The sequence below is a fragment of the Monopterus albus genome, unplaced genomic scaffold, assembly GCF_001952655.1.
Source record: "Monopterus albus unplaced genomic scaffold, M_albus_1.0 scaffold230.1, whole genome shotgun sequence".
Taxonomy (NCBI): domain Eukaryota; kingdom Metazoa; phylum Chordata; class Actinopteri; order Synbranchiformes; family Synbranchidae; genus Monopterus; species Monopterus albus.
The window spans coordinates 326,805-351,544 of NW_018128110.1; the positions used below are offsets into that span (position 1 = coordinate 326,805).

General features: G+C 39.5%; 1 protein-coding gene across 8 annotated transcripts in view; it reads left to right on the top strand.

Annotated features, from left to right (window-relative positions):
• Positions 1 to 24,740, top strand: part of nlgn1 (neuroligin 1) — a 586,564-nt gene that overhangs the window by 243,317 nt on the left and 318,507 nt on the right. For 4 of the 8 annotated variants that reach the window (XM_020620000.1, XM_020620001.1, XM_020620002.1 and 1 more), the window contains 2 exons: positions 6,126 to 6,185; positions 13,780 to 13,932. In XM_020620000.1, the coding sequence (XP_020475656.1) occupies positions 6,126 to 6,185; positions 13,780 to 13,932 (213 nt within the window). The remainder of the gene's footprint in view (positions 1 to 6,125; positions 6,186 to 13,779; positions 13,933 to 24,740) is intronic. The other 4 variants (XM_020620003.1, XM_020620005.1, XM_020620006.1 and 1 more) reach the window with 1 other exon arrangement.

Sequence of the window (24,740 nt, forward strand, 5' to 3'; positions counted from 1 at the left end):
TCATTCAGGATAAACGCCTTGTTGGCTATAGAGCAGGCGTTAAGTAGAGCAATCCTAACCGACAGAACAGGTCGGCCAGCTAGGTCACTCGTAGTCGGCAACACAGCGTCTTCACTTCCCATCCGACAGACAGTAATGGGACGCAAAACCCGCTCCCGTATCGCCGCAGAGCGAACACCTCTAGACGAGAAACTCTGGTACGGCGAAAGCCCTCGAGCTCGTTGCCTCCTCCGCTTCACCTGTACTCCAGCCCTGCAACCCCGCCTTCTTCTTCTACCGCAGGGCTTGGTCAATAACAAGTACTCTGGTGAAGACGTGGAACACTCAAAAGTCAGAGGGAAAAACTCAGGGTACTTAGCCCCAAGAATACTCCAGTTCTCCATATGCTCCTTAATGTGGAATAACGTGTCCCGGTCATAAGTCAAAACAGCAGAAACACAAGTACTTACTGACAGAGCTGATAAAGTAAAGTAAAATACTAGGAAACCAACAACCAGGCGAGAAAACACAGGAGGAGCAATGGCAAAGCCAGTCACAGGCGCCATCTGGTCTCCACCCAATATGACAGTGACAGCTTCAAACCTCTGCTGTGAGCCAATAGATTTCATAATAGAATGCAATGTGAAACACAGACAAATAGTCATACTGAACTCTTCCATTATAAAAGCAAAATAATACTGATGATAAGTAGAAAAATAACTTTAACTCCTGAAATCCATTGTTGAGTCAACATGTCATTTCTACTGCAGCAGAAAAACACATCACCTCACTATTAACCACAAGACATTGTCTTATCAGATAATACAATATTTCATTCCACAGTGCTCCTCGCATGACCCAAAAAAATATTCATATCGTCTGAAACTTGAGACGATTCAGATGCCATCTTTGACCTCTTGCGTTTGGAGGAACCTTAAAGAGAAGAAGTAACCAGGATGGACATTTTTAGTTACTGTCATTTATAGACGGGAAAGAAAGCTGATATTCAAAATAACAGCTCTGACGGCTTCATACCACAAGTCATGTAAACTATGGGTGGAGTCACACTGGACAAATTCTAATGGACAACCAACCTCTGGTGTGACGTCTCTTGGAGCGAAGCCTGTACCTCCTGTGGTTAGGATGAGGTTAAGTTCCTTTTCATCGCACCAATCTACCAGAGTCTCCTGTTGGCACACACACACATATGATTAATTATTATGAAACTCATCACTACTGCACGTACTGTAGCTAGATACAGAAGAAAAATAGACAGATTGATCAAATACATACTTTGATTTCATCAATCTCATCTGGCACTATCTTGTAGGCTGCAATCATGCCCCCCAACCTGAGAAATTAAGAAAATCATTAGATCACAGATGTACTGACACGTTATTCATAGATTTGATGGTAAAAAAAAATCCTCTAGTCTTGCAACCCTCAGTGCGGTGGTCAAAACTGTCATCTGATGAACTGTGGACCTTGTTCCCTGCTATATATGAAAAGCTAAAATTAAAAAGGACAGTCTCTCTTTTGTTTATATACACCATCCTGATGCCACAAGTGGGAAATGGAGGAGGTTAACCAACAGGCATGGACGGATCATGAGACAACAGGGAATCAGATGACAAGGATTCACTAAAAGTGTGAGAAAAATATAGCAAATAAAACAGTCAAATGAGACCACAGGAGTACGTAAAAAGAAGTGAGAGACACAGAAATATAATATAAAAAAAGGGGAGAGTGAATGCCCTCGAACACTGCCTCCTGACAGGATTTTCCACAGGTTGGCCCACTGAAGAAGAGAGCTGCAGCTGGTGAACGGCGACCTCCTGTGGCCAGCCTGGATATGACGCCCTCAAAACAACCCCAGGCTCAAGGTGAAGGCTCTGTACAGACATCCCTTATGTAACCTTTTCTTTTTTTTAGGAGTACTATTTATGGGAAAATAGTGCATCATGTTTCCCATCAGCCACTTACAGTAAATGCTATGATACCCTTCCTCAGACAAATACTCACAGCCTCCAGGAACATTAATCATCAGCGATTTCTCTGCCTTTCAGATGCGGAGGCTATAACTCTTCACACACCAAGTTAAAAAGAGTAAATTCTGCATCTTGGAAGTACAGTATCATTAACCAAACTCCATCGGCTCTGCTCGGTTTTTAAACGGGGCAGCGGCGCAGCAGAGATAAAAAAATATTGTAGCATGCATGGAGGCAAAACTCAGAGGAAAGCTCTCTGGTTCTGACAGAAGAGAAGTCACAACGAATCATTTAAGATGTATTTTTTCATGAAACACTGCACATGCAGATCTACTCGGAGCATCCACTAACTTGTGCACCCACACAGCATCTACACACGCACACTCCCTGCTGACATTTCTATGATATGCATGAGTGATTGACTTCTCTTGATGTGCTTGGGAGGGGGTGGGTTTTGCATCTCTGTGCACGTGTGTTTATATGTGTTCATGCATATGTCTGTTTGTGTTTGCGTGTCTGTGTTACATCTTGAGAGAGTAAGGGAGATGTCAGGACAAATCACCTCTCCACCTCTCCTGGGGATTTTATATCTGTTTCAGCCCAAATGAAAATATGCTCAACACAAATAACTAGGGTTCCTTCCCACCGTTTCCTAGGCAACCCCTCCTGTCTGAAGCCTCTAGTTGCTGTGTTATTCATTGTGAGAGGGTGTGTGAGAGTTTGCACTCGCACAACTATATAAAGACAAACCCATACACACACACAGTGACAGGTAGGTGAGTGCAGGTCAGTGTCAGGGCCTCCTTGGCACTGGGTAATTTAAAACTGACACCTGGTTGCTCTATGCGTCTCTCTCACTCTTTGTATATGTGTGTATTCATAGGAGAGTGAACTTGTGTGTGTGTGTGTGTGTGTGTGTGTGTGTGTGTGTGTGTGTGTGTGTGTGTGTGTGTGATGCAGTAGGAGCAGTCAAGCAGCTTTCTTGTCTGCTCTGATCCTCACTAACCCTTGGTCAAACACAGGTGCCACTTTTATAGCAGCACAGAGTGGCCACATCAGTCACCGTTTTTTTGATTATTTCATTCTATCAAGTTTTAAAGTTGCTCAACACTTAGTCAAACATCTATTTATAGGCCGTGTAGAATTCTTAGTTCTTAACTGTGTCTTTTTAAAAGCTGCTCTTGAGCTGTTAACACATTACAGTAAGTTGGTATGGCTCTAGTTTACAGGTTCACTATTTCCTAATCATTTCTTGAAGGTTTCCATGAAACCTGTCCTTATGTAAGGCAGCAGTGGGTAAGTCAACAATGTAAGGCTGAGCGAATAGAAGGAAAGAAAGTAATGTGCAAACAAGCAAAAGGAATGTGCATTAGGACAAAAAATGAAACAAAAACAAGTAGTTATAGAGACCTGTGTATGTGTAATATATATATATATATATATACACACACACACACACACACAGTCTAGGTGCATCGAGAGATCTATATGTGCAATGTATTTTACAGGTGTTGCACTGAGGGTTATTGTCCAGTCATAGTGTCATGGGTCAAGTGTTCATCAGAGTGATGGCCCGGGGGAGGAAACTGTCCCTTTGCCTGGTTGACTGGTGCACAGTGACCTGTAGCGCCGTCCAGAGGGGAGGAGTTCAAACAGATTGTGTCCATGATGTGAGGAGCTTGCAGAGATCTTCTCCGCCCTCCTTTTGACCCGTGAGGTGTACAGGTCCTCCATGGAGGGCAGCAATGGCAACAAGATCCAACACAATGACATTGGTTAATATGCAGTGTATGGTTAACTATATTGCTTTGACAGCAATCTCTCTCTGCAGTGTACTCTGTAAACTGTAACACATCCCTAGATAGTTCCTTAGATGTTTTACATTTTTGAAAGAAACGATTCTTGGTGTCTTGGTGCTTATTCAGCACATACAAAGCACAAGTCAGCGCTCACTTATCAAACTGCTTGTCAGACTCACAAAATAGCTGGGAGACTGCTGTAGGATAGAATGATATGCAGGGAGCTGGCTTTATCTTTAAAGTCACTGTAAAGAAATGGTTGGTCGTGAAATAAACCACCAGGATGTTGAGTGATAGAGGAATTATTACTCATCAACATGAGCTACTAACTAGAAGGATGCTGCGATTTTTCAACATTTACCAAATTCGCAGAATGTGCATTTTAACCTTTGTCATGTTGAAGCTGATGTTATATCATTTTGTTAAGTCAAATGGAATTGAAGTAGATTTGCATAAAATTGCTGGCCATTTGGGACTGTGGCTAATGCAGGGAATTGGAAAGGGCTGGCGGGAACTATATGTGGTGGTGGGTCTATATCACACAGTGTGTGTGTGTGTGTTTGTGTGTGTGTGAAGGCTTAAGCTTATGCCATTCTACTTTTCTGCCATACACCTTGCTAGCTTACATTCCTTTCTTGCAAACTGCATGTTTTCATTATGTTTCTGTCTGTCTTTTGTGGGTGTGTGTATGTGCCTACTTTTCTTTAAGGTACTATGTAAACATGTACAAACTTGTATTAAAATGATTTTCCCTGTCAAACTAGACTGAAGTTCACTTATGTTTGACTTAGCAAGAAAACCACAGTAAATGACATTCATTTGACATGTTGGGAAATACAAAGTTTTCTTGCAGAGCACTAGCTGAGAAAATTGTCAAAAGGTAACATGATCTACACCCCAGCACTTCACAGACTCACTAATTAACATGTTACATCTTGGACTCAGTGACTTTGAGGAGTCCTGTTGTTGAGCATATCTGTTTCCCACTCTTGTCAGTTCCTATGTTAAGGTAAGCTAACTGGCTGTGGCCTTATTTTTACTGTACACATACAAGAGAGATATTTCCCTCTTAACTCTCTGTGAATATGCAGATCTAACCATTTCCTTAAGCATTCACTTGGCAGTTTATTAGGTCCACCTAGCTAACACTAATGGAGTTTAACACAGCAGTCCTGCTCCTTTCATGAATGTGATAACTTTATGTTCAAACTGTTTTAAAGAGGGATGTGTTGATTTAACTATGTAATCATTTTGGAGATTATAGTTCATGTTTGTACTATTATTTTGTCCACCACCTTTTATATAAACACATCCAGGCTAATTAACTGAAACACAGCAGATACCATGATCACCTTTTAAAGAGGATTAACCTCAGAATCTGCTTTATTGGCCAGGTGTGTCGGACACATGAGGAATTTGACTCTGGTACCTCAATGTGCATGTACACATCCCTATGCAAGGGGCAAGTAAACAGTAAACCAGCATAAGGCTGTGTAGTATAACAAAATGAACAGTATAAACAAGCAAGGACTTTTATATTAGGCTGCATTTGTTTTAGGTTAGTGTACCTAATAAAGTGGCAACTGCATCTAATGTGTATGTGTGGTTTTGTACAATAAAAATTCTTTTTTAAATCAGTAGAAACACAACACACCAATCTTCTGAAATTGGAGGCAAAATCAATATGCCCAGTCTCCAGGATCTGCTGTTCTGTCTCTTTCTGTCATTAAAATTTTCCAATGTACACCATACTTCACAGCAGCCCCTCTGCAGTCAAATTTATGCATGTCAATGAATGTGCATATTTGTGTGTGTGTGTGTGTGTGAGTGGTTTTAGACCCACACAGATAACACACCCTGAAAATACAACGGGGAAGTTTGTCACATGCTTCTGTTGAGTGCTCTGCTCTTATAAAATGCTATTTCCTTTACGGCCACTGCCTTTTTCTCTGCTACTGTGATTGATCATTTCCATTTGTTAACATAATGTCTGATATCTATAATTGATGCTACTGTATCATAGAGGTTTATGTCTTTTGATCCTAAGAAGTTGATCCTCAGTTAAATCTTCATTTTCAACAAAGAACTAATATTTTTCCCCTCTTTTTTTTAAAGTCCCTCTTTTCTTGCTCCTTAACTTTCTTATATGAACTCATATACAGTAAATCCCTACTGTAAACATGTGAAATGGCCATTATGGTAATGTTTAACCAGTCTCTGAAGATTTTTCCAAAACTAAAGGGACTATAGAAACATTAATTATTGAGACACTTTCTTATCTTTTGAGAGCATCTTTTGAAGGCTGTGTGTGTTCTTGATCACCCTGTTTTCCTCCATTTTCTCCTTCTTGGTCCTATAGGTCCCCTTACAAAGAAACACACTGATGATTTAGGTGATAGTGACAACACGGACGACGAAGGTATTTTTTCCCCCAATGCCAAAGTGAATTGCATGACAAGGGAAACCAAACTTACCCTTTCTCCTCCAATTTTTATCTTCTTTGATTTTCTTACATTTCTTGTCCTTTTTTTGAAAGTGATGGACATTTTCTTTTTGCTCTTTACTCGTAAACTCTTTTTTGGGCTGGATGTGTTTTGTCCTTTTCAGCTTGATGTCTAAAGTTTACATGTCTCCCACCATTCTTTGATATTAATACTGTAACATAAACTCTCTGCCTGGGTTTGCTGTTTTCTTTCCCTTTTTCTTTACTTTTCTCTGTTGCATCCCACCAGCAGATCAAGTAACTATTAAACCTTCAGACAGCTCTTAACACATTTTTTGCATGTTTTTTCTTTTAAATCGTCTTGTTTATAAACTCAGATCATGTTCACAAGTCAATAATCAACCACTGGCGCACTGGGTTACAGCTATAGTAACACTTAGACCTGTTCATGTTTTGGGCATCAAACCAGTTTCCTTAGTACAGTATGTGACACATCTACAACAACATGAAAACTCTGGACAAAATTAACGTAAGCATCTCTCTCAGTTGTGCTGGCTGTTCTCTCTCCTGGCATCATTTCCTCTCTTACAGGGAAAAGTAAAAGCTAATTTATTACCCACCAGTATATGAAGCTAACTTTCTGATCTGCCACCTGCAGCACCTGTTGAATTCTGGCCCTAAATCTCAAGCTGCCCAATGTAGTTTTTTGCTAAATAAAATGTGGATTGGCTAAAAGACCTGACAGACTTGGCAATAATGAAATAAGCCAGCATTTGGGTGGAGTTGATTTCAAGTGACATTAGTGTCATTATAGGTTTCAGCTATCATCGGGGCTCTCATTGTAGAGCTTTTTGGAGAACACACAATCAACATGAATACTCATCTTTTATTATATGGTAACTGTGATAACCTGCTCTGTAAATGCCATGAAATGTTGAGGACTGCTTACACACCAGATTGTAATTTAAATTTTGCAAGCATTCTGGGAGACAGAGCTGCTCTAGAGGCAGAAACAACCTCACTGCTCTAGTGTCTCCATGAGTAACAAAGGTCAAGAGGTAAGAGAGGATGTGCTAAAGTTATCAAATCTGATCATAATAGGTAGCATAGATACTGCTGCAAGTTTTAAAGAAGAAAAAGCACAAACCAGGAAACTGACTCCACACTAGTACAGATGCCTGCAGTGTTTCAGTGTATTGGTACTGTGCAGCACAATATATAACCTTATACTGCATGCAAGACATTTTAGTTACTTCACATATCTGTGGCCTTATTTAGTCTTGTTAAATGTTTGGAGTTAAATTACACCAAGGTATCTGTTCTGCATACATACATGTAAACAATGCAATAAAAATGTTTTAACATTTCCCACACACTCCTGTTGCTTTTAAGGCATTTAATTCTCAAGTGAGTATTACAGTGGATCCAGTGAATCGATAAAGACAATAGGATGGAAACACTGTAATTGCTGCTCTTGATATTTAAATTAGATGCCGTTTGAACATATAACACTGTGCTGGAAATCCATTAATGTCAATAATACAAAAAGAAGACCATTTTCTTAGTAGCCATAAAAAGCGGGCCTTTTGAAGACTCATATTAAAAATAAAATGTCTTTGATAAAACTCTGAGATTGAGTTGCATCCCCTTAAGGCTCCAGCAGTGCAACTTTAATGACAGGCAGAAAGTCTTAATGAGGCACCTCTACAGTATAATGTGACGAAGTAAATAGCAATTACATTCATATAAGACTTGCAAGCAGATCCCTTTGATCTGTGCCATCATTGTGTGTTTCTGGGAGCTCACACACACACCAACTAGATTATATAGAGTCACACAGCTCACACAGATCTATTCAATGAAATCCCAGCAAGCTTCAGTATTATCTCGATAAAGGATGCAGGGCAGACAACTAATCCAGTTTAATAAAGGAAAATATGCTTGAAAATGCACACGTACACACACATTCACACTGTTACCAGATTCCCCAGACATCCCACCCCCCAAGTTCTGATGCCCTTAACCTCTTGTCACCTTGTAAATGCAAACTTAATGACATGCAATGCAAACATCCCCAAACCTCTGCACCCCTCCCACCAGATGAATCCTGCATTTTACAATCTCTTTATACCCTATAAAGCTGGGTTTGTAATCCTTTTGTGCTGGGAATATAGATGTAACCCAGGAAAGTCTCTGAGAGTGGAGAATTTTTTTTAAACACCAAACATTGCTGACTTACTTATAAGTGTGTATAAAGAAGTGAATCTACAGTTGTATACAGCAATACATGCAACTTGATAATCTCCTTATGAACTATGATATTACTTTAAGTGTGGAGGGCACAAAGATATAGAATTTGCTGACACCATGAAGACAATCATGCTGATGAAGGAATAATAATGTGATCCACCCAGCTCGCCCAGAGGCTCCAGTTGGTGACATTTCAGTTGCAAATTTAACTACTGAGGCTGCATGAGATCACATATATGGGGAAATAGTAAAATGCCCTTCACTACTACTCACAAAATGAAAATGCAGCAATTAATATTTGATTAACACATGCAATAACATGAAAGAATTAATCCTACATATCATGGCAAAATAGTTTAACACTTGAGTGAGCAATTCAAATTCCGGTTAAATGTGAAGATGAATAAACTGCACTTGCTGTGAGCTGCTCTTTACATTGCAGACATGGCAAGGACTTGATAGAAGCCCTAGTGTTGTCATGACATGCAACCGACACGTACTCATATTGAACCCACAGTAAAGCACAAAACGATGCTTGTCAATACTCTAGAAACCAACCCATATAACTGTAGCCTGTATGGGTCTTGTCAGTGAAAATACCTTGCTAACATTAAGAACACAGCACAGTCATGGGTAAACCAAAAACAATGCTGACTTCTTGAATGTTTTTGCATTTCAGCTCAAATATACTGTTTGACAACATGCAAAGCAGTAAAGCCAATTATGAGTTCAGCCTAAAATTCAGCTTTGAAAAATATTAGCTCCTTTTTTTTCCAAAGCAAAAATGAAAACTAAGCAAGAACTGATTTTCACATTGTAGAAGTAAATATGCCATCAGATTTGCATTATTACCTGTTCATGTTCATGTCAGCGGATATGTACTCTAATAAGTTACACCAGCACAGTTGCATAGATTATACAAGAGCATTTCATCTGGGAGTGTTTGAACTGGTGTTCACCCCTGGGCCTCATTTTGTTTCCTGATGCTTTTGCTGAGTGTCCCCATGGCTTTGCTCCCTGCAGCAAAAGGCCCAAAAATCTCTGCTCCTTGTGTCTGCTGTTAGTTTGATAAGTCCTCTACACTGGCATAGGGAGAGTATACCAAAGTGGTTGCAACAGCCTGGGGGCATCTCTCAGGGTTTGCTCAGAGAAATCTAAAGTACCTGAATCTCTTTGATCATAACTTCAATCTTGAGGGTTGATCTACTTCCTGTTGGCATGGCACCTATCTTCTGACAAACTCTCCCTCACCCATACTCGTCCCTAGGAAGGCTGAATGGTTGAACCGCTACAACATTAGATCTCATTTTAGCTCTCCTCAAAGCAAGCTTTCATCTTGCTGCTCACTGTGAAAAATTCCTAGAGGACAATTGGGTGTTCCTGCCTATTTAAGAAAAACCTTTACAGTATTGATAACTGAAATCATGTAAAGTTACTTTAAACAGAGTATTTAAAAGACATGCGCATTAAAAATAATCATGTAAGTTGGATGTTGCAGAAATTACCCCAGATACACTGTTGCCTCACTTCATGCAAGAGGATGAAGGAAAGGGATGAACTCTGCAATCAGCTGAATGAGGATTAATTGATAAAATGGGGGAATGAAGGCAGGCACTGGGGTTTATAGGATTTTTTTGGCAGTGGCAGCCAATGACAGATGTCGGGAAACCTTAGTGAGAGCAAGCTGGATTGCATAAACTTAAAGCTTCAAGATACAATGTGTTCGATATGCACCAGGTTTTTTTTCGGCCAGTAAGTCCATGTAAATTTAGATAAATTCATCAAATATTCAATCATTGCCAAGACAATTTTATCACAACCTCACCTCATTACCACTGACCTTCAGCACTGAACAAAATAAGGTAGCTATAACAGCATGCATATATATCTCACTGCAGTAGAAATTACTGTATATATTCATATGATATGCACATACAGGAAAAGTATCATATTATTCAGCTTCTACAAACAGTATATGGATATGAGAACTCATCCATATTGTTTTCTTTAAAGAAAAATACACCTTAAAAGATTTGGTTAGATCCCAGGAGCTGATGAAGCCAACAGTACCAAGTCATCTGCAAAAAGCAGAGAAGTGATTCTGATCTCGAAGTACATCATGATTATCACTGTCATGGTTCTCATTAACAACATCATCTCCACCAGCAAAATGCATGGAGCAATATCAACATCATCACTGTTATTAACACAAATGTCACTTAATAAACATTGTTATAGCTGCAATAGCATTAATGTTGTCATAATTATAATTATTGTGACATCATCACTACCATGGTTGTTGTCATCTCGTCATCATCACTGTGATGGACAAAATGTCATTATTGTCCCTATTGTAATCATCAGCATTACTCTTAATGTCGTTGCCATGATCACCATTATACTAACACTGCCACCATTATTACATTATAATTGACAGCAACACTACCATCATGGGAATCATCAGTAATATTGCTGACTTTATTCTTATTATCAATATAATCACCACTGCTATGGAAATCATAATCACTATTCCACCACCAGTGTCACCATTTACATTATCACAACCTTCATCACCACTACCACAATTGTTCTTTATCATTTGCTCCTCTTGCCTTCACTCTTCTCATTTTGTGAAGCTATGCACATATTTGCACTGCTAGGTATCCCCCCACCACCACCACCACACACACGTTTTTGTTACTTGTGGGGTCCCTACATTGTCTTACAGTCATTTCCGGGAGACTGTTGTGGTCCCAACAAATCATGGCTCAAAGGAACACATAACACAAGAAAGTTCTGTTAACTGGTGCAAAAGAACACAATTCACTAACAAAACCTACAAAACAAGAAAGTTGGACAGTGGGCTGTCCAACCAGGGCTAACCTAAAGCCAAACCATGTAAACTAACAAATCAAACTGAAAACAGTACTGCCAGTGATTCCATACAACTATGCATTAACTAAACATAATACAACATAAATCACGGAGGTGGTGATGGTGAGGAGGATGACACAGCACCAGCCTAACAAACAGCTCTGCAGCAAACAGCCGACAGGCCACAGACAGCTGAACCCCCTCTGCCTTCAAACTACCCCTCCTCTCTCAGGTGTGTTCACTCTGCTCATTATCCACCGGAAGAGAAGGAAAGACAAATTAATAAAGCTGAGTAAGGAGTAGGGAGGACCTAGGAAGGCATGCGTAACAGAGACCTGCCCTAACCCTGACTTTAACCAAAGCCAACACTCGCTATAAATTTACACCGTGTTGTTTTAGTAAAATTTGACAAACTACGTTGTGAGGACCAGCCTCTGGTCCCTATGAAGCTAGCATGCGGCCGCGTTTCCTTTTCCACAAGTATAGAAACACAAGGTCTCTCACACACACATATGCTTGCCATAGTCCCCTGACCTTTTTTGTCAGGGGTTTCTGGAAACTTTCCAGAGGATGGTTATGATGTGCTGCTACACTGTGGCCACTGCCTGCTGTGACAGTGGGAGCAGCACAACTAGGAAAAAAACAGCACAAAGGACAGAGAATGACAGAAAAAAGGACAAACATAGTATACACACAAACATAAAAACATGTTTCACCTTGGTGCCACATTTAAATTTATTGCTAGGTTTTTAGTTTTCTTTTTTACCCCATTTCCTTTTGCCAGTGGAGGGTTTTCTAAAGCTTGTCAGTTTCACATTCTCTGTTGGGAAAAACACCTTTTTAGCACTTGTCAAATATATAGTAACAACTGTGAAATAGTTGGTTCTGCTGCATAACATCCTGCTTCCTCAGAAATATATTTTCTTTACTAAAATGCAATGAAAGTAAAATGGATGGTGCACCCACCAAAATTATTACTATTGCCTGGGCAGTTTATTATCCTAATATAGAACTTAACTGAAATGACGTAGATTAATCACAACAGAGTGCATCGACACCATACAGTAGCTTAATAGCAGCCTTTGTTGTGTGATTAATCTCCTTCAGAGCTGAAGTTTTACCTTCATGTGTCTACATTATACTGTCTGTCCCCTGAATTTGAGTCCTTTAAACTCATGCTTTCAGACACTTTTTTCTGTCACTCTTGCTCCCATCTCAACTGAAGGTCATTATATTCTCTTATCTCAGATGTAACATTTTTTTCTGTTTTCTTACATTAATTTTGTTTTATTCCCAGTAGAGTCCCACAGTGGTAAAACATCAGCAGGATAAACGATGTGTTCTTCAGCATGTACTGATGGAGACAGGAAGAGAGATAAAAAGCTACGTCTCTGGGATAGAGAAGATGAAAGTGAAACCCTGTTCCCAATATGGGTTGTAGAATGTTTAGATCTCTTCACGTCATCCTTTTAGCTCACAACACAGCCTGTATAAGAACTACATCAAGGGCCAAAGCTTTCTAAGGCAGCTCTCATTTATTCAACTCTAATGAGCCAGGTGTAAAACATTTTAATACAGCTCATTTTGCTCCCAATGGTCAACTAACCATTCCCCTGACCTTATGTTTGACATATCCAACAATGCATATAAAAAATACTTTCCTTCATCTAAGGAAAAAAATGTCAATATAGATATTTTTACCATTGCAAACTCATCATCTTCCATGTTTTATTTAGCTAGTCTTGTTACATTTACACAGTAATTATGGAAATGACTGAACTATAATTTAAAAGCTGCATCAACATCCTGCCCTTCACAGTATCACAACAACACAAAAAAGTGACCCATTCAGTGTTTAGTTCTCCTTAATTTCCCCTGGTGCAAATATATGCTCATATACATTTACATTCACAAAATCAAGGCTAACACTTTCGTGCAGCTCAACAACTATGACCTGAATTTACATAAATTTAAGTTTTAAGGAAGCAGTGCTTCCTCATAAAATTGTCAAACATAATATTCCATTTTAATAGATTTTCTCCCAGATTAATCACACAAGTATTACCTCAGCATGGAATGACAGTTCAGATTGCCACTCTTGCGTGTTGACAGTCCATTGCCTGGAGGAAAAACTCACCATATTAAATATTGAGTTTTATTAACAGCTATATGGAATTTAAAATGGGTTAATAAATAAATAAAACATTTTCCAATTACCACCATGTCCCAGCCTTCCTGAAGAAAAAACATAAAATAAAATAATGGTTTGATGCCTCAAACTAACAAGGTCTCCACATACAAGTCAAGTGTGCCAAGATTACTCAGAAAAAAGGTGGCCAAAGCTCCCTAAAGCACTAAAATTGCATCTCTGAAATTGCCACCTTCAGTCTGTCAACTAATCAGTCCTTCTGCCTTCTCCACCTCCTTCTCTTCCTCCCCCCTCCAGACATTAGGGAGAGTGGAAGCCCTAAGCCAGTGATGGTTTTCATCCACGGGGGCTCCTACATGGAAGGAACTGGCAATATGTTTGATGGCAGCATCCTGGCCAGCTATGGGAATGTGATTGTCATAACTGTCAACTACCGACTGGGCGTCCTAGGTAAGGGTCCTGCCGCAAAGGCTGTGATGTAAAGCTATTTTAAAGCTATATTAGAAATATAATTTTTCTTTCTTTGTCTTTTATCTCATTTGGTGATTCTGATGCAGGCTTTTTCCAGTGGCTTTAGCTAAAACTAGAAATAGAAGTTTTCAGCTTCTTCTTTGCTTTGTATCAGTTTTTTAAAGTGTCACTGATGGCTGCACTCTAGAGTTTACCCTAGCTTGGGTGCTGATATAGTCTTTCCTTACGACTTTTCTTTTTTGTGTCTATCTTCATTGCTTTGTTCGTCTTACCATTCATTGCATCTTTTCTTGGTCGTACCTTGTGCTGCTGCTGGCAATATTCAGCTAGATCAGCTTAGCATGGATGCTAAACTAGGGATTTCATTCTTTCCTTCTCTCTCATTTTGAACTGTTTCATCTTCAATTCTCTTGACAAATTCTTAAATGAAGTGGAAAGCCTCAGGCTTGTTGTTTCCTATCCATATTTGTTTTTTTGCCTCCGGTGTTATTGGTCCTAGATAACCAGACACTTTGATCTTTATTAGGAACCTGTGCTCCTCCCTTGGATTCACTGATCTCTGCTCTTGTTGATAACTGGTTTTCACTGGTATCTGCAGCTGACATCTGTTGCCACTGTAAATTAAACTTTCCCTTTGAAATGAATGGGAAAGTGTTTTCCAAACCTTTCACTGCTAGTGTATATCTAAAGGCCAGATTTAAATCTTTGAGGTTTTGGGTTGTGATTTTCTTATTTTTTCATGGAATATTATTTGAAAGGTCAGACAAAAGAGAATTTTGTGAACTTTCATTGTCAGCAGATTATCAAATAATGTTGTCTACTGCAGTGTGTGACAATACCAACAGATGTTCAAAATACTGTGGGAGTAATGCCACCAGCCCTTTTTATCTCGAAAAGAAACAACAAACCAACATTTTCCACATGTAAAGGAGGAATCCAAACATGGCATATTAACATTGGTGTGATTTGTGATTTCAGCTTTCATTTTGATGAAACACAAAACGGATAGACTTTATAGCAACAACAAAATGTTACCTGGGATATGACGAGCTGTTCTTGTACTGACACGTACTGTGTGCACTGAAAATGACATATCCATTGCAGACCTGAGTGCTCTGGGATTTGGCCTGTTTACCATGTTTTTTATGCATCTGCCCTCCCTGACTGCTTTCTTGGATTTAGTCGCCTTTATTCTATCTATGGCAATGTCTGCTCTGGTCTTCTGTTCTTTCTTTTCTATCATTATCTCTATTTCCTTTGTCCTCTATTTTACCTCCTCAGTCTAATTCCTGAGCATGGATGCCACTGCTTTACCCAGGGGCAGGTATATACTGTGACACATGATGGAAACAAAGGTTCTCTACATCCATCCTAATGAAATGATGTTGTCATTTGTTTTGATCAAAGGAACAGATTTCATTGCTAGGGGTTTTCTCTCTTTCTTTATTAAACTACATCAGAATAAAAGTATAAGGCACTATCCGCCTTTCATTCAACAAAAACACACTTGTCTGGGGACGTGTGTATGTGCATATGAAGACGGAGCATAAATCCTAAAGGTGCTTCCTTTATACTTTGAGAGCAAGAACATGAATCACGGATAGTCAGACACCTACCTCTTTACGTGACATGTTTATCTGTATACATTGCAGATGCTGAGGGAAATGTCTAACATTTTCTTGCATGGATTCTGATGAAAGACTGATATTAACATTGCTCTGGGAGGTTGTCCATCCAGTCACTGGCTGGTAGTCATCTTCAAGAAACATGATGCACAATTGTTCAACAGGCAGCTATGGCTGGAACATTTCTACTTGATCACCTGATTTCTAGCTGTCAGGAAACCTAAAGGCCTGCCAGGACCCCAAAAGTGGATATTAGAGAAAGTACTTAATCATGTGTAGTTTTCAATCACCCATTCCTTTTCAATGATCATTTGTTCCTTTTCATGAGGGTGCTGGAGGATAGCCTAGTGGGCAGAATGAGTGCACACTAAACACTATATACAGATGGTTATAGATGATGTACTGTGCAAACACAGATAATTTACATACAGTACATTCACAGCTGACCAAATTAATGCTCAGGCTACACAACAGACCTTTTGTACGGCTAAATTATGTTACAGCCGCTAATAATAATAATAATAATAATAAATATTATTTCAAAGCACCTTTCAAAACATGCAAGGTTGCTTTAGAATAATATAAAACTAAACAATAATACAGAAATAAAAGTTTAAGTTGAGAACAACAATGAAATATCACCAAAATGACACTAAAATGACATCAGAACAAAAAGTTCAAAATTGTCCAGTCAAGTAACACTGCTGGACATTGTCAGCATTAAAAATGGCTCTTTAAAGGAACTTTAAAAGTTTCAGGTTGAGCTCATTGTCCTCAAATTGTTTGGGAGCTTGTTCCAAAGCCAAGCAGCAGAACTGGCAAAGATCCATCGCCCACACCCACTAACATCTGTATCTGCAACATCTGGCACCGCAACAAGAGCAGTGGATGTAGAACACAGGTTTCGAGGTGGGGTAGCATCAGAGACTAAGTTGCTTATATAGGTGGCTGCTAGGCCACGTAGCACTTTGAAAGTTAAAAGAAGAAGCTTAAACTGAATATGATAAACAAGTGGCAGCCAGTGCAATTATCACAATAGTGACTGTAGGTTCTGACCTTGATATGACACACAGTTTCTGATGTGAGAAATAGCTGACTGACAGAAAATATATACTGTATATCTATATATCATAGCAGCCCTGTAAGATGCAAGATTATGATCTTTCTTTCAAATATCATTGTAAACACAAGGATAGGATAAACATACTGTAACTCACATTTAAAACTTATTTGGCTGTTGAATTGATGTGGAAATATCCTTCGTTGGCTCTCTGCCTTGTGCTCTCTCACACTTTGTCACTCTGTATTTCTGACGTGTGAGCTCCTAACTGCTGCAGGCCTCATAGTGTTAAGGGAAACTGTATCCCATGCTGGTTAACATGAGGCACCGCTGTTTGCTCTCAGATTAGACTCTACAGTATGTGTTTGTGTTTACCCTCCTGGCAATGGACAAAACTATACAGCTTTACCTCACCAAACATATGATGGTGTGTGTGTGTGTGCATGTGAGAGGGACAGAGTGACAGAGAGGGAGTGTGTACTCAGCCAGAGTAGGTGTAGGACTCATAACCGCTGGGCTTTCCAGTCAGTCATCCAGTTTTTAGTAAGTATGAGTTTGGTGAACAGCTCCACAGCCAAAAATACCCAGCTTAACAAAACATTTATACATTTAAACCTGCTGCAAATTACTATCAGGTGCATAAAATATTGTGTAATGATTATAAATTGTCTTAGTATCTCTTGAGATTTTCACACTTGGTTGGGGTACTGAAGTCTGTACTCGGTTTTCCAACTCTGTCCCAAGGGTCATACCTTTGATTTGTTTTCACATTAAGAAACCACCAGGGTGTGAATTGATTATGCAACATGCTGTATATTAATGACCATGCACACATCACCCTTACCGTAGTGGGCGTGCTGTAACCATTTAATGATAGTACCAACTCTGTCTTGGCATTTTAATGTTGTTAAAATATTAAACCAGTTTGGCTGTGTGGTTTATATCCATGGAGCAAAGATCATAACATTGATGGCTTTAACCTGATGAATGTTTTATACAGTATTCACAGTGCATGTATTTGTGCTCATGCAACAATGAGTGTGATGAAAGGTGTTTTACCTCCACCAAGGAGATTATGTTTTTGGTTCTGTGTGTGTGTGTTGGTGAGCAGGATTACGGACAAACAGCTACATGGATCATCATCATACTTTCTACAGACATTGGTGGGGACCAACCTTAGAAGTGATTAGATATTGGATGGAAAAGGTTAAGGTCACAAAAAATAGATAAAATCACAAAATCCTTATTTTTAACCTGGGGCCAAAATTTTTATGAAATCATATCTCCATCAAAAGTTGTCTAAATAATTCTTTGTTTGAAACTTGACACACATGTAGGGTGGCAACGTCCATCACCAGACCGAATTTCATCCGGGTCTGATCCAGATTCTTGATCTGACTGCCATTTAAAGTTAACATTGAAAACCCCATTTAACGCATATCTCCTGCCATAACGTGGCCTGTAATGAAGACAGAACCCTGAAATGTTCAGGTAAGATGCCTGTCACACCCTAAAAGATTATCTGGATCTGATCCGGATCAAGGATTTCAGGACACATTTTGTGTTGTTCTCAATCTCATTTTTCACAAGGGACCCATTTGCATGAGCGAACATTGTGGCTTGGCGCTCTCAAACTAGACAACCAAACACAAAACCCCTTGGAAAATTATGTTGGAAAAAACCTCTCTGACTGGCCTATGTGTGAACACCCTCTTAGAGTGATGGTATGTTTCCAGAAAGGCTCAAGGTACAGATCAGAGAAGACAATGGCTGAACAAATAAATGAATGAGTTAAAGTGAGTCAGTCCACAAGGAACTACAAGGTATTTCACATCTCAAAAAGAGATTTTAAGCTCCTCAACCAAAAGACTGGATAGATAACATTGTAAAGTCTGGTAACAGTTCCTTTGTTAATAACATTCAGTGTCTCCTAGGCTCATAACTATATTCTCCAACAGGCCAGTTAGCCTCCATTGGTTAAAGTCAGCTCATCCAGACATTGCTGTGCCTGTTCATTTGGAGATGCTGCTCTGCTGACACATCTCCCCACTATTGCACCAGTGATTTTTCTCCTTGGCTTACTGTGTACTCTTGTGTCTGTGAGCGCAAATGCTTTGCGGAAAGCCATTAGTAGCTTTAAAAATGCTGTGCTGCTGACACAAAGCCTAATTGATTGTTTCAGGTCCTTGGCTACAATGGATTTGGCCATGGGGCTTGTATACTGTATAGTATGCTACTGTCAGTGTCTGTCCCTGGGTGTGTATAAACATGTGAGTGTTTAATGAATTAGCAGTTCCTTCTGTGTGCATACGGGGTGTGAATGAAACACATGGTGTCATGCTGTCAAAGTTTCATTAGGGTGATAAGTATTTATTGTCTTTGTCATCTCACCGCTCCTTCATTTATAACTAGACTTTCTGCTGTGGGGTGGGTTTTGTTTTATTTAACATTTGGACTATGTAGGGAACTACTCAGACAACTGAGGCGTGATGCTATTCTGAGAGGCACTAGAAGGCACTGTGGTGTTATTGTATTTTCATATAAAGATCTGTTTTTCTTTAAACACCTCTCTATATTCTACTGTGTCTCCAGTGGATACAGAAAAATAGTAATTGTTAAACAGTTTGGAAGATGCAGAATTGAGCTGTTGACAGTTTAATATGTAGAACATCTAAAGAAGAATATGTCCAAAATGCACTATAGTGTTGTTCTAACAAGTACAAAGCTACAAAGGTTGACAGAACTTGCCGACAGAGCAATCCAATACCTCCCCTGGGCTTGTTTTTTGTACTTCCAAACAGTAGACTGTGCCTTTAAGGCCAGGCCCTCACAGTGTTGGGTTTGTTTGGGCCCAGCCAAAACCTTTAATCATGCTGATTGATGAGGTGCATTTCCCTGACTCAAACTTTCTCCACATACCCTTTCCATTCTAGCCATACATCAGCCATCCAGCCAATTCATCAGACCTCTGATTGTTTTAAGATATACCTGGCCAGTAAAATATCCATTTCTCTGCACAACGCTGGTTCTCTAACTCTACCTCGCTTTCAGCACCACGGTCACAATCCAAAAAGTCTTGGCTCGAGAAAAGACCATGCAGGAAAAAGACCAGCAAGCAGGCAAAGGTAGTACACAAGATGCAGGTGTAGGTTTCTAAGTGATTGATTAATCTGTAACTACATGCACCGAACATCTTTCTACGTAGAGTTCACGTGAAAAAAGTACAACTAGTGTCCATCTCATTAAAAAACACAAAAAGGAGAAAAACAGGCAACCAAACAAAATCTAGTTTGTTCTAACTGTTCAAACAAATACTAGCTGAATCATTATCACTCTGTGTGGAGTAATTTATTGTACCATGATAGTCCAAAAGCAGAAAAAATTCACAGCATGTTTACTTAATAGAATTTTTCTGAATGCGGTCCAGCTAACATGACTTTAATTGTACCCAAATTAGGACTGCATGTCTTCGCTTGAGGAGCATTTCTCTCACACAGACATTACTCCTAATGTTTACCCATTCTCTCACTCATACATCTTCTTTCCTTTTTCCACTCTACAGTAATTGGTCTTTCTTTGTCCTATCTTTCCTCTTTCAGTTTTTGTCCTGCTGGCTAAGTGTTGAGAACTATTATTTTCATGCTTATTAATTTCTTTCTCCCTGAAACAAATATCCCCATGATTTGGGTTCATTACTCTTTATGTCCCTTCTGTCCTTTCTTACTAGCATCTTGTTCAGAAAGTCACGGGAAGTGTCTGAAACTTAAAAGAAATACTTGACTAGAATATGTTTTTATCACTGAATAATGATTTGTATTAGCATTGTCTTGTATGGCTGAGATCAGCCGTGTGAATGCTTACAAGATGTCAACCTCATCAGTAAAGATACCAGCAGAGGAAAATGTGATCGGAACCTGAAGAAACCTGGACAACACCGCTGCTGTGTGATCGACGCTACCAGTTTTGTTCAAGTATTTCAAATGAAATAACCTATAGTATACACTGTATATAAGCTACAACAGCTTTGTCTCAGGTAGCCATTTAGCTATTTAATAAACTATTTTGTGTATGAATTTAGCACAGAGGTTTTGCTTTGTTGTGATGCTTCTGAAGATATTCAGCAGTGACAATAAGTGTGTCTGTGCAAGTGTGTGTTTAAATTTATCATCAGCAGGCCTATACCATGCAGCTTGGATGTCTCTCTTGTCAGACTCAAACATTTCCTCAGCTATTTTAGGGCAGAGGGGGCTTTGATCAGTGGACAGACCGCACTGAGACGTGCTGTAATATGTGCTGCAATATTTCCTACTTTCCCCTCCTGCCCTGTGCCAAAATCCCATTATTGCTGAGGGAAAAAGCTCAAGATACCTGGGGTTTGTAAAAAGTATCATGAAAATTGTATTGCCAGCCGGTCAGACAGAAAGATTAATTGCAAGATAATGTCCTACTGATTCAAAGAAGCCCCAGTGTCCTTTACCATAATCAAGTAACACATATGAGCTGTTTCACTGTAAGAAGTTACAGTGCTGCCAAACCTCAGACCAAGCAGAAACAGATAACACGATCACACACCATAACCTTCCATCAGGTTTGGTGTGAGACTGGCCCAAATTTGTGCTTTTATAACATACACTCAGTATGGTTCATATTTGATTTGATTATATGATTTTTTTTGTCCAAAGTGGAGTGGATTGAGAGCTTTTATCAAATTCCAGCGCATACTGTATGTTATCAGCAGGTTTTCTGGTGGAAATGTATGTCGTATAATGGTCTAAATGCAGTTTCAGGCTTGGTGATAACACAATTGTGTGTGAACATGAAGTCCTTGTAATCTGTAGTGTTCTGGGTGTGTACTGCTATGGCTGGCTATCTGGTCATTTGTTTCACAAGGCAGTGCTTGAACAGAATAATAATAATAAAAGGTTGCCAGTGCTCTAAAGCAGCAGTCTGCACAGCATGCACCTGCAGCATTTGGAGACAAAATCTCAATGCAACAACTTAAGTGGTAGTTTGATGAAACAAACAAAGGTGCACTCACTAACTGTTCACGTTGGCTTAAAACTAAGCAGGAAAGTTTATTAAGCCAATGTTAAGGACTCCAATGTCCTGAAAGGACTATAACAACTAAAGGATTATAGATAAAATCCTAAGCTTGCATGTTCAGAGATCAACAAAAACAGGCAAAAAAAGATATAGTAATTCTGCTCTGTGATGCCAAGGTGGTCAAATGAAACCAGTAGCCACATTCTTGCATGTGCATGGTTTCTGTCCCTGACACACTCTAAACTAACAAATAGCTCTCCTTCTGCTTCTCTGCCATTTTTATATTACAACATAACCTAAATACTAAAAGTACTAACACAAAATATATTAGCTGCAACTAACATTTTCTGCTAAAAATAAACTCATCTCAAATGCACAGTGTGCTTAAGAGGATATTTATGCTTTGCACCTCTGCATGTTGGCTGAGGTTCCCTGGTCTGTGATGGTCCACACGGACTCTGTGTGGACGTCTGCATGCAGACCGAAAGTTTGTCTCCATGCAGACAGTCCACCCAGCAAAAGCCCTGACTGCGCATGTACTACAATGCGTATGCAGACAAAAGGCAGAATAGGAGCATGTGCACATCCTTCATCCATGTCTGCGTATGCACATACTGTAAGTTGTACTGAAAACTGTAAATGCTACTTTTGACCATTCTTTTCCTTCTACTGCCAGAATTGGCTGCAGTTGGTGCAATTATACTATTTGTGCATTTGCTGCATTTTTCTTTTGTCAGTTTACTCAGTATGAGCTTTTAGACTAAGGGCTCTATTATCCTGCAGGCAGAATGCCAACCCTATGGAAAAGGCTTATACAGTTCAGTTTCCTACAGGTGCAAGTCTGTTTTTGTGCCTCTATTTTGGTCAGTCCCAGGTACCAAACTGACTTGTTTGTGCTTATGTAGTGGGAGAGGCACAACTCATTCTGTGTGCAGTTTTAGTGCTAATTTGTGTTTGCTGATTGATAGATGCATCAAAATACATCACAAAACAGAAAGATATCATCCACATGAGCGTAATCCTAGGACCTGGAGTTCTGCAGACACGTCAGTACTGCTGGTCTGTGTGAGGAGCAATCTACCCACAACAACCTGTCGAATATCTGACCATTTCTGTGTAGTTGATGAAACACCTGTGGAGTCATCACAGAGCAGCAGAACTGATGCATGTGTTTCATCTACAGTGTCTGATTTGACAGAGGGGTTGTGTACAATTTTACACATGGATGGCGCAGCAGAGGCAAATTCATTCATTACATAAATCTGTGGACATGATGACAGGATTGGTTGGGATCTAACATTAAATAGTGTTGTGTTTTTCTGAGCACTGGACTGGAAAGTTTCTACTGACAGAAGCTGCTGTACCAACATACTATATATTAGCTACCTGTCAATTGTACCATTGACAGATATTTGTGGCAAGGTATATCCAGGGGTTAACCTGTGCCAGAACAAGCTGGATCTGGATCCGGCACCTTTCAAATTGTGACCAGCACATATTTAGATGGACCTGGCACCTCATTTACATATGAAAGCAATTCAATATATGAATTATATATAAAAAGTCCAATGTCTAATACTTTTGGTAGAGCCAGCCTCTTACAACAGCATATTAGACTAAAGTTAGAATAAAGACAATAAAAACAGACAGTTATGCTAATTACGTGACAACGTAACCAAGTGACACTGAGTCAGGTGCACATTCAGTGTAACATTATATTAGCCACTAAGCAAAAATGCAAAAAAAGACATTTGACTTTGCTAAAGTATTTCAAGTCACAGTAGGACAAAACTAGTCAGAAGCTAAACAGGCCGAGCTGGACCCAGTTATAAAGCCTCCAACTGTTAATGAACAGGTTAGTACAGGCCAGTCTGCTGAGCTCGTGGATTTCAAAAGGACTGAAGCAAAGCACAGAATAACATGAACGAGGACTCCTGCCCCCACGACCGCATTAAGGGCAGCCACTGAAGGTAAGAACGTGTTCATTCAACATTATTGCATTATATAGGCAAAGTCTCTGGTCTCCTTTAAATTTGTTGCTGTAATGTTCTGAATATAATATTAATCTGTGGTAAGGCCCCAAATATGATGCCACACTTGCTATTGATTGAACAGATTAGAGGCCGTAGCCTCGCTGTCCTAATAGCATCACTCACGCTTTATAACTCACATTTGCAAATGTGTCTCCTGATTTTTTGGTCTCTACAAACACATAACAAATAACGTTTTGCCATTAAGCTGCTCCCTTAATGTGGAAACTACTCAAATGCACCAGTTGCTGAGGAGACTGTTTTACTGACGTCCATCACTAAGCGACATTCCGGGACCTCATAATTTACAAATCAGGCACTGGGTATGTCAGTATTTATCACTATTGGTTTGTGTATGTTTTTGGAACTTCAGGTTGTTCATGGAGATGAACTTTTCTCCCCATCAGTCTCTTCCCCTCCGTTACTGCTTTTAATGAGGATGAGAAGAACTGATTTAATTGGCCATTACTGACATGAGCCCTGACCCCAGCTGCATCCTTCACATCAATAATACATTCATCTTCACTTCCACATTGCCTTTTTCACTGTAACCGCTAGATAATCGTGTTGAAGACTGTTTTCGCTGTCTATTCATTTTTATTTTTCAATTTGTGTTTTATCTCATTTTATCTTTTATCTTCATTTTGTCTTAACTGATTTTATTCAGTATTAATGCTTATTGTTCTTAATGCTCTTACTGTTTTTCCTTGCCTATGTAAAGCACTTTGAACTGCCTCTGTGTATGAAATGTGCTGTATAAATAGAGCTTCCCTACCTTGCCCTGCATTGCCAACGGCAGCGGTCATCAAAATTGCAAATATCTGTTGGCCATATGTGCCTTCACCCAGAATTTAGACTTGTGTTTGCATCTGTGCCTTATTTCAGGAAAACAGAGCCCTAAGTCTGTCCTTGTCTTTGCTCCTTCTCTCTTTTGTCTTGGCTTTTCATTACACCTCCATTTCCTTTGTTTGCATTTTATCTGCTTTCCTTCTGCTCTAGTAAACTAATGCTACTAGGTTTGTACTGGTG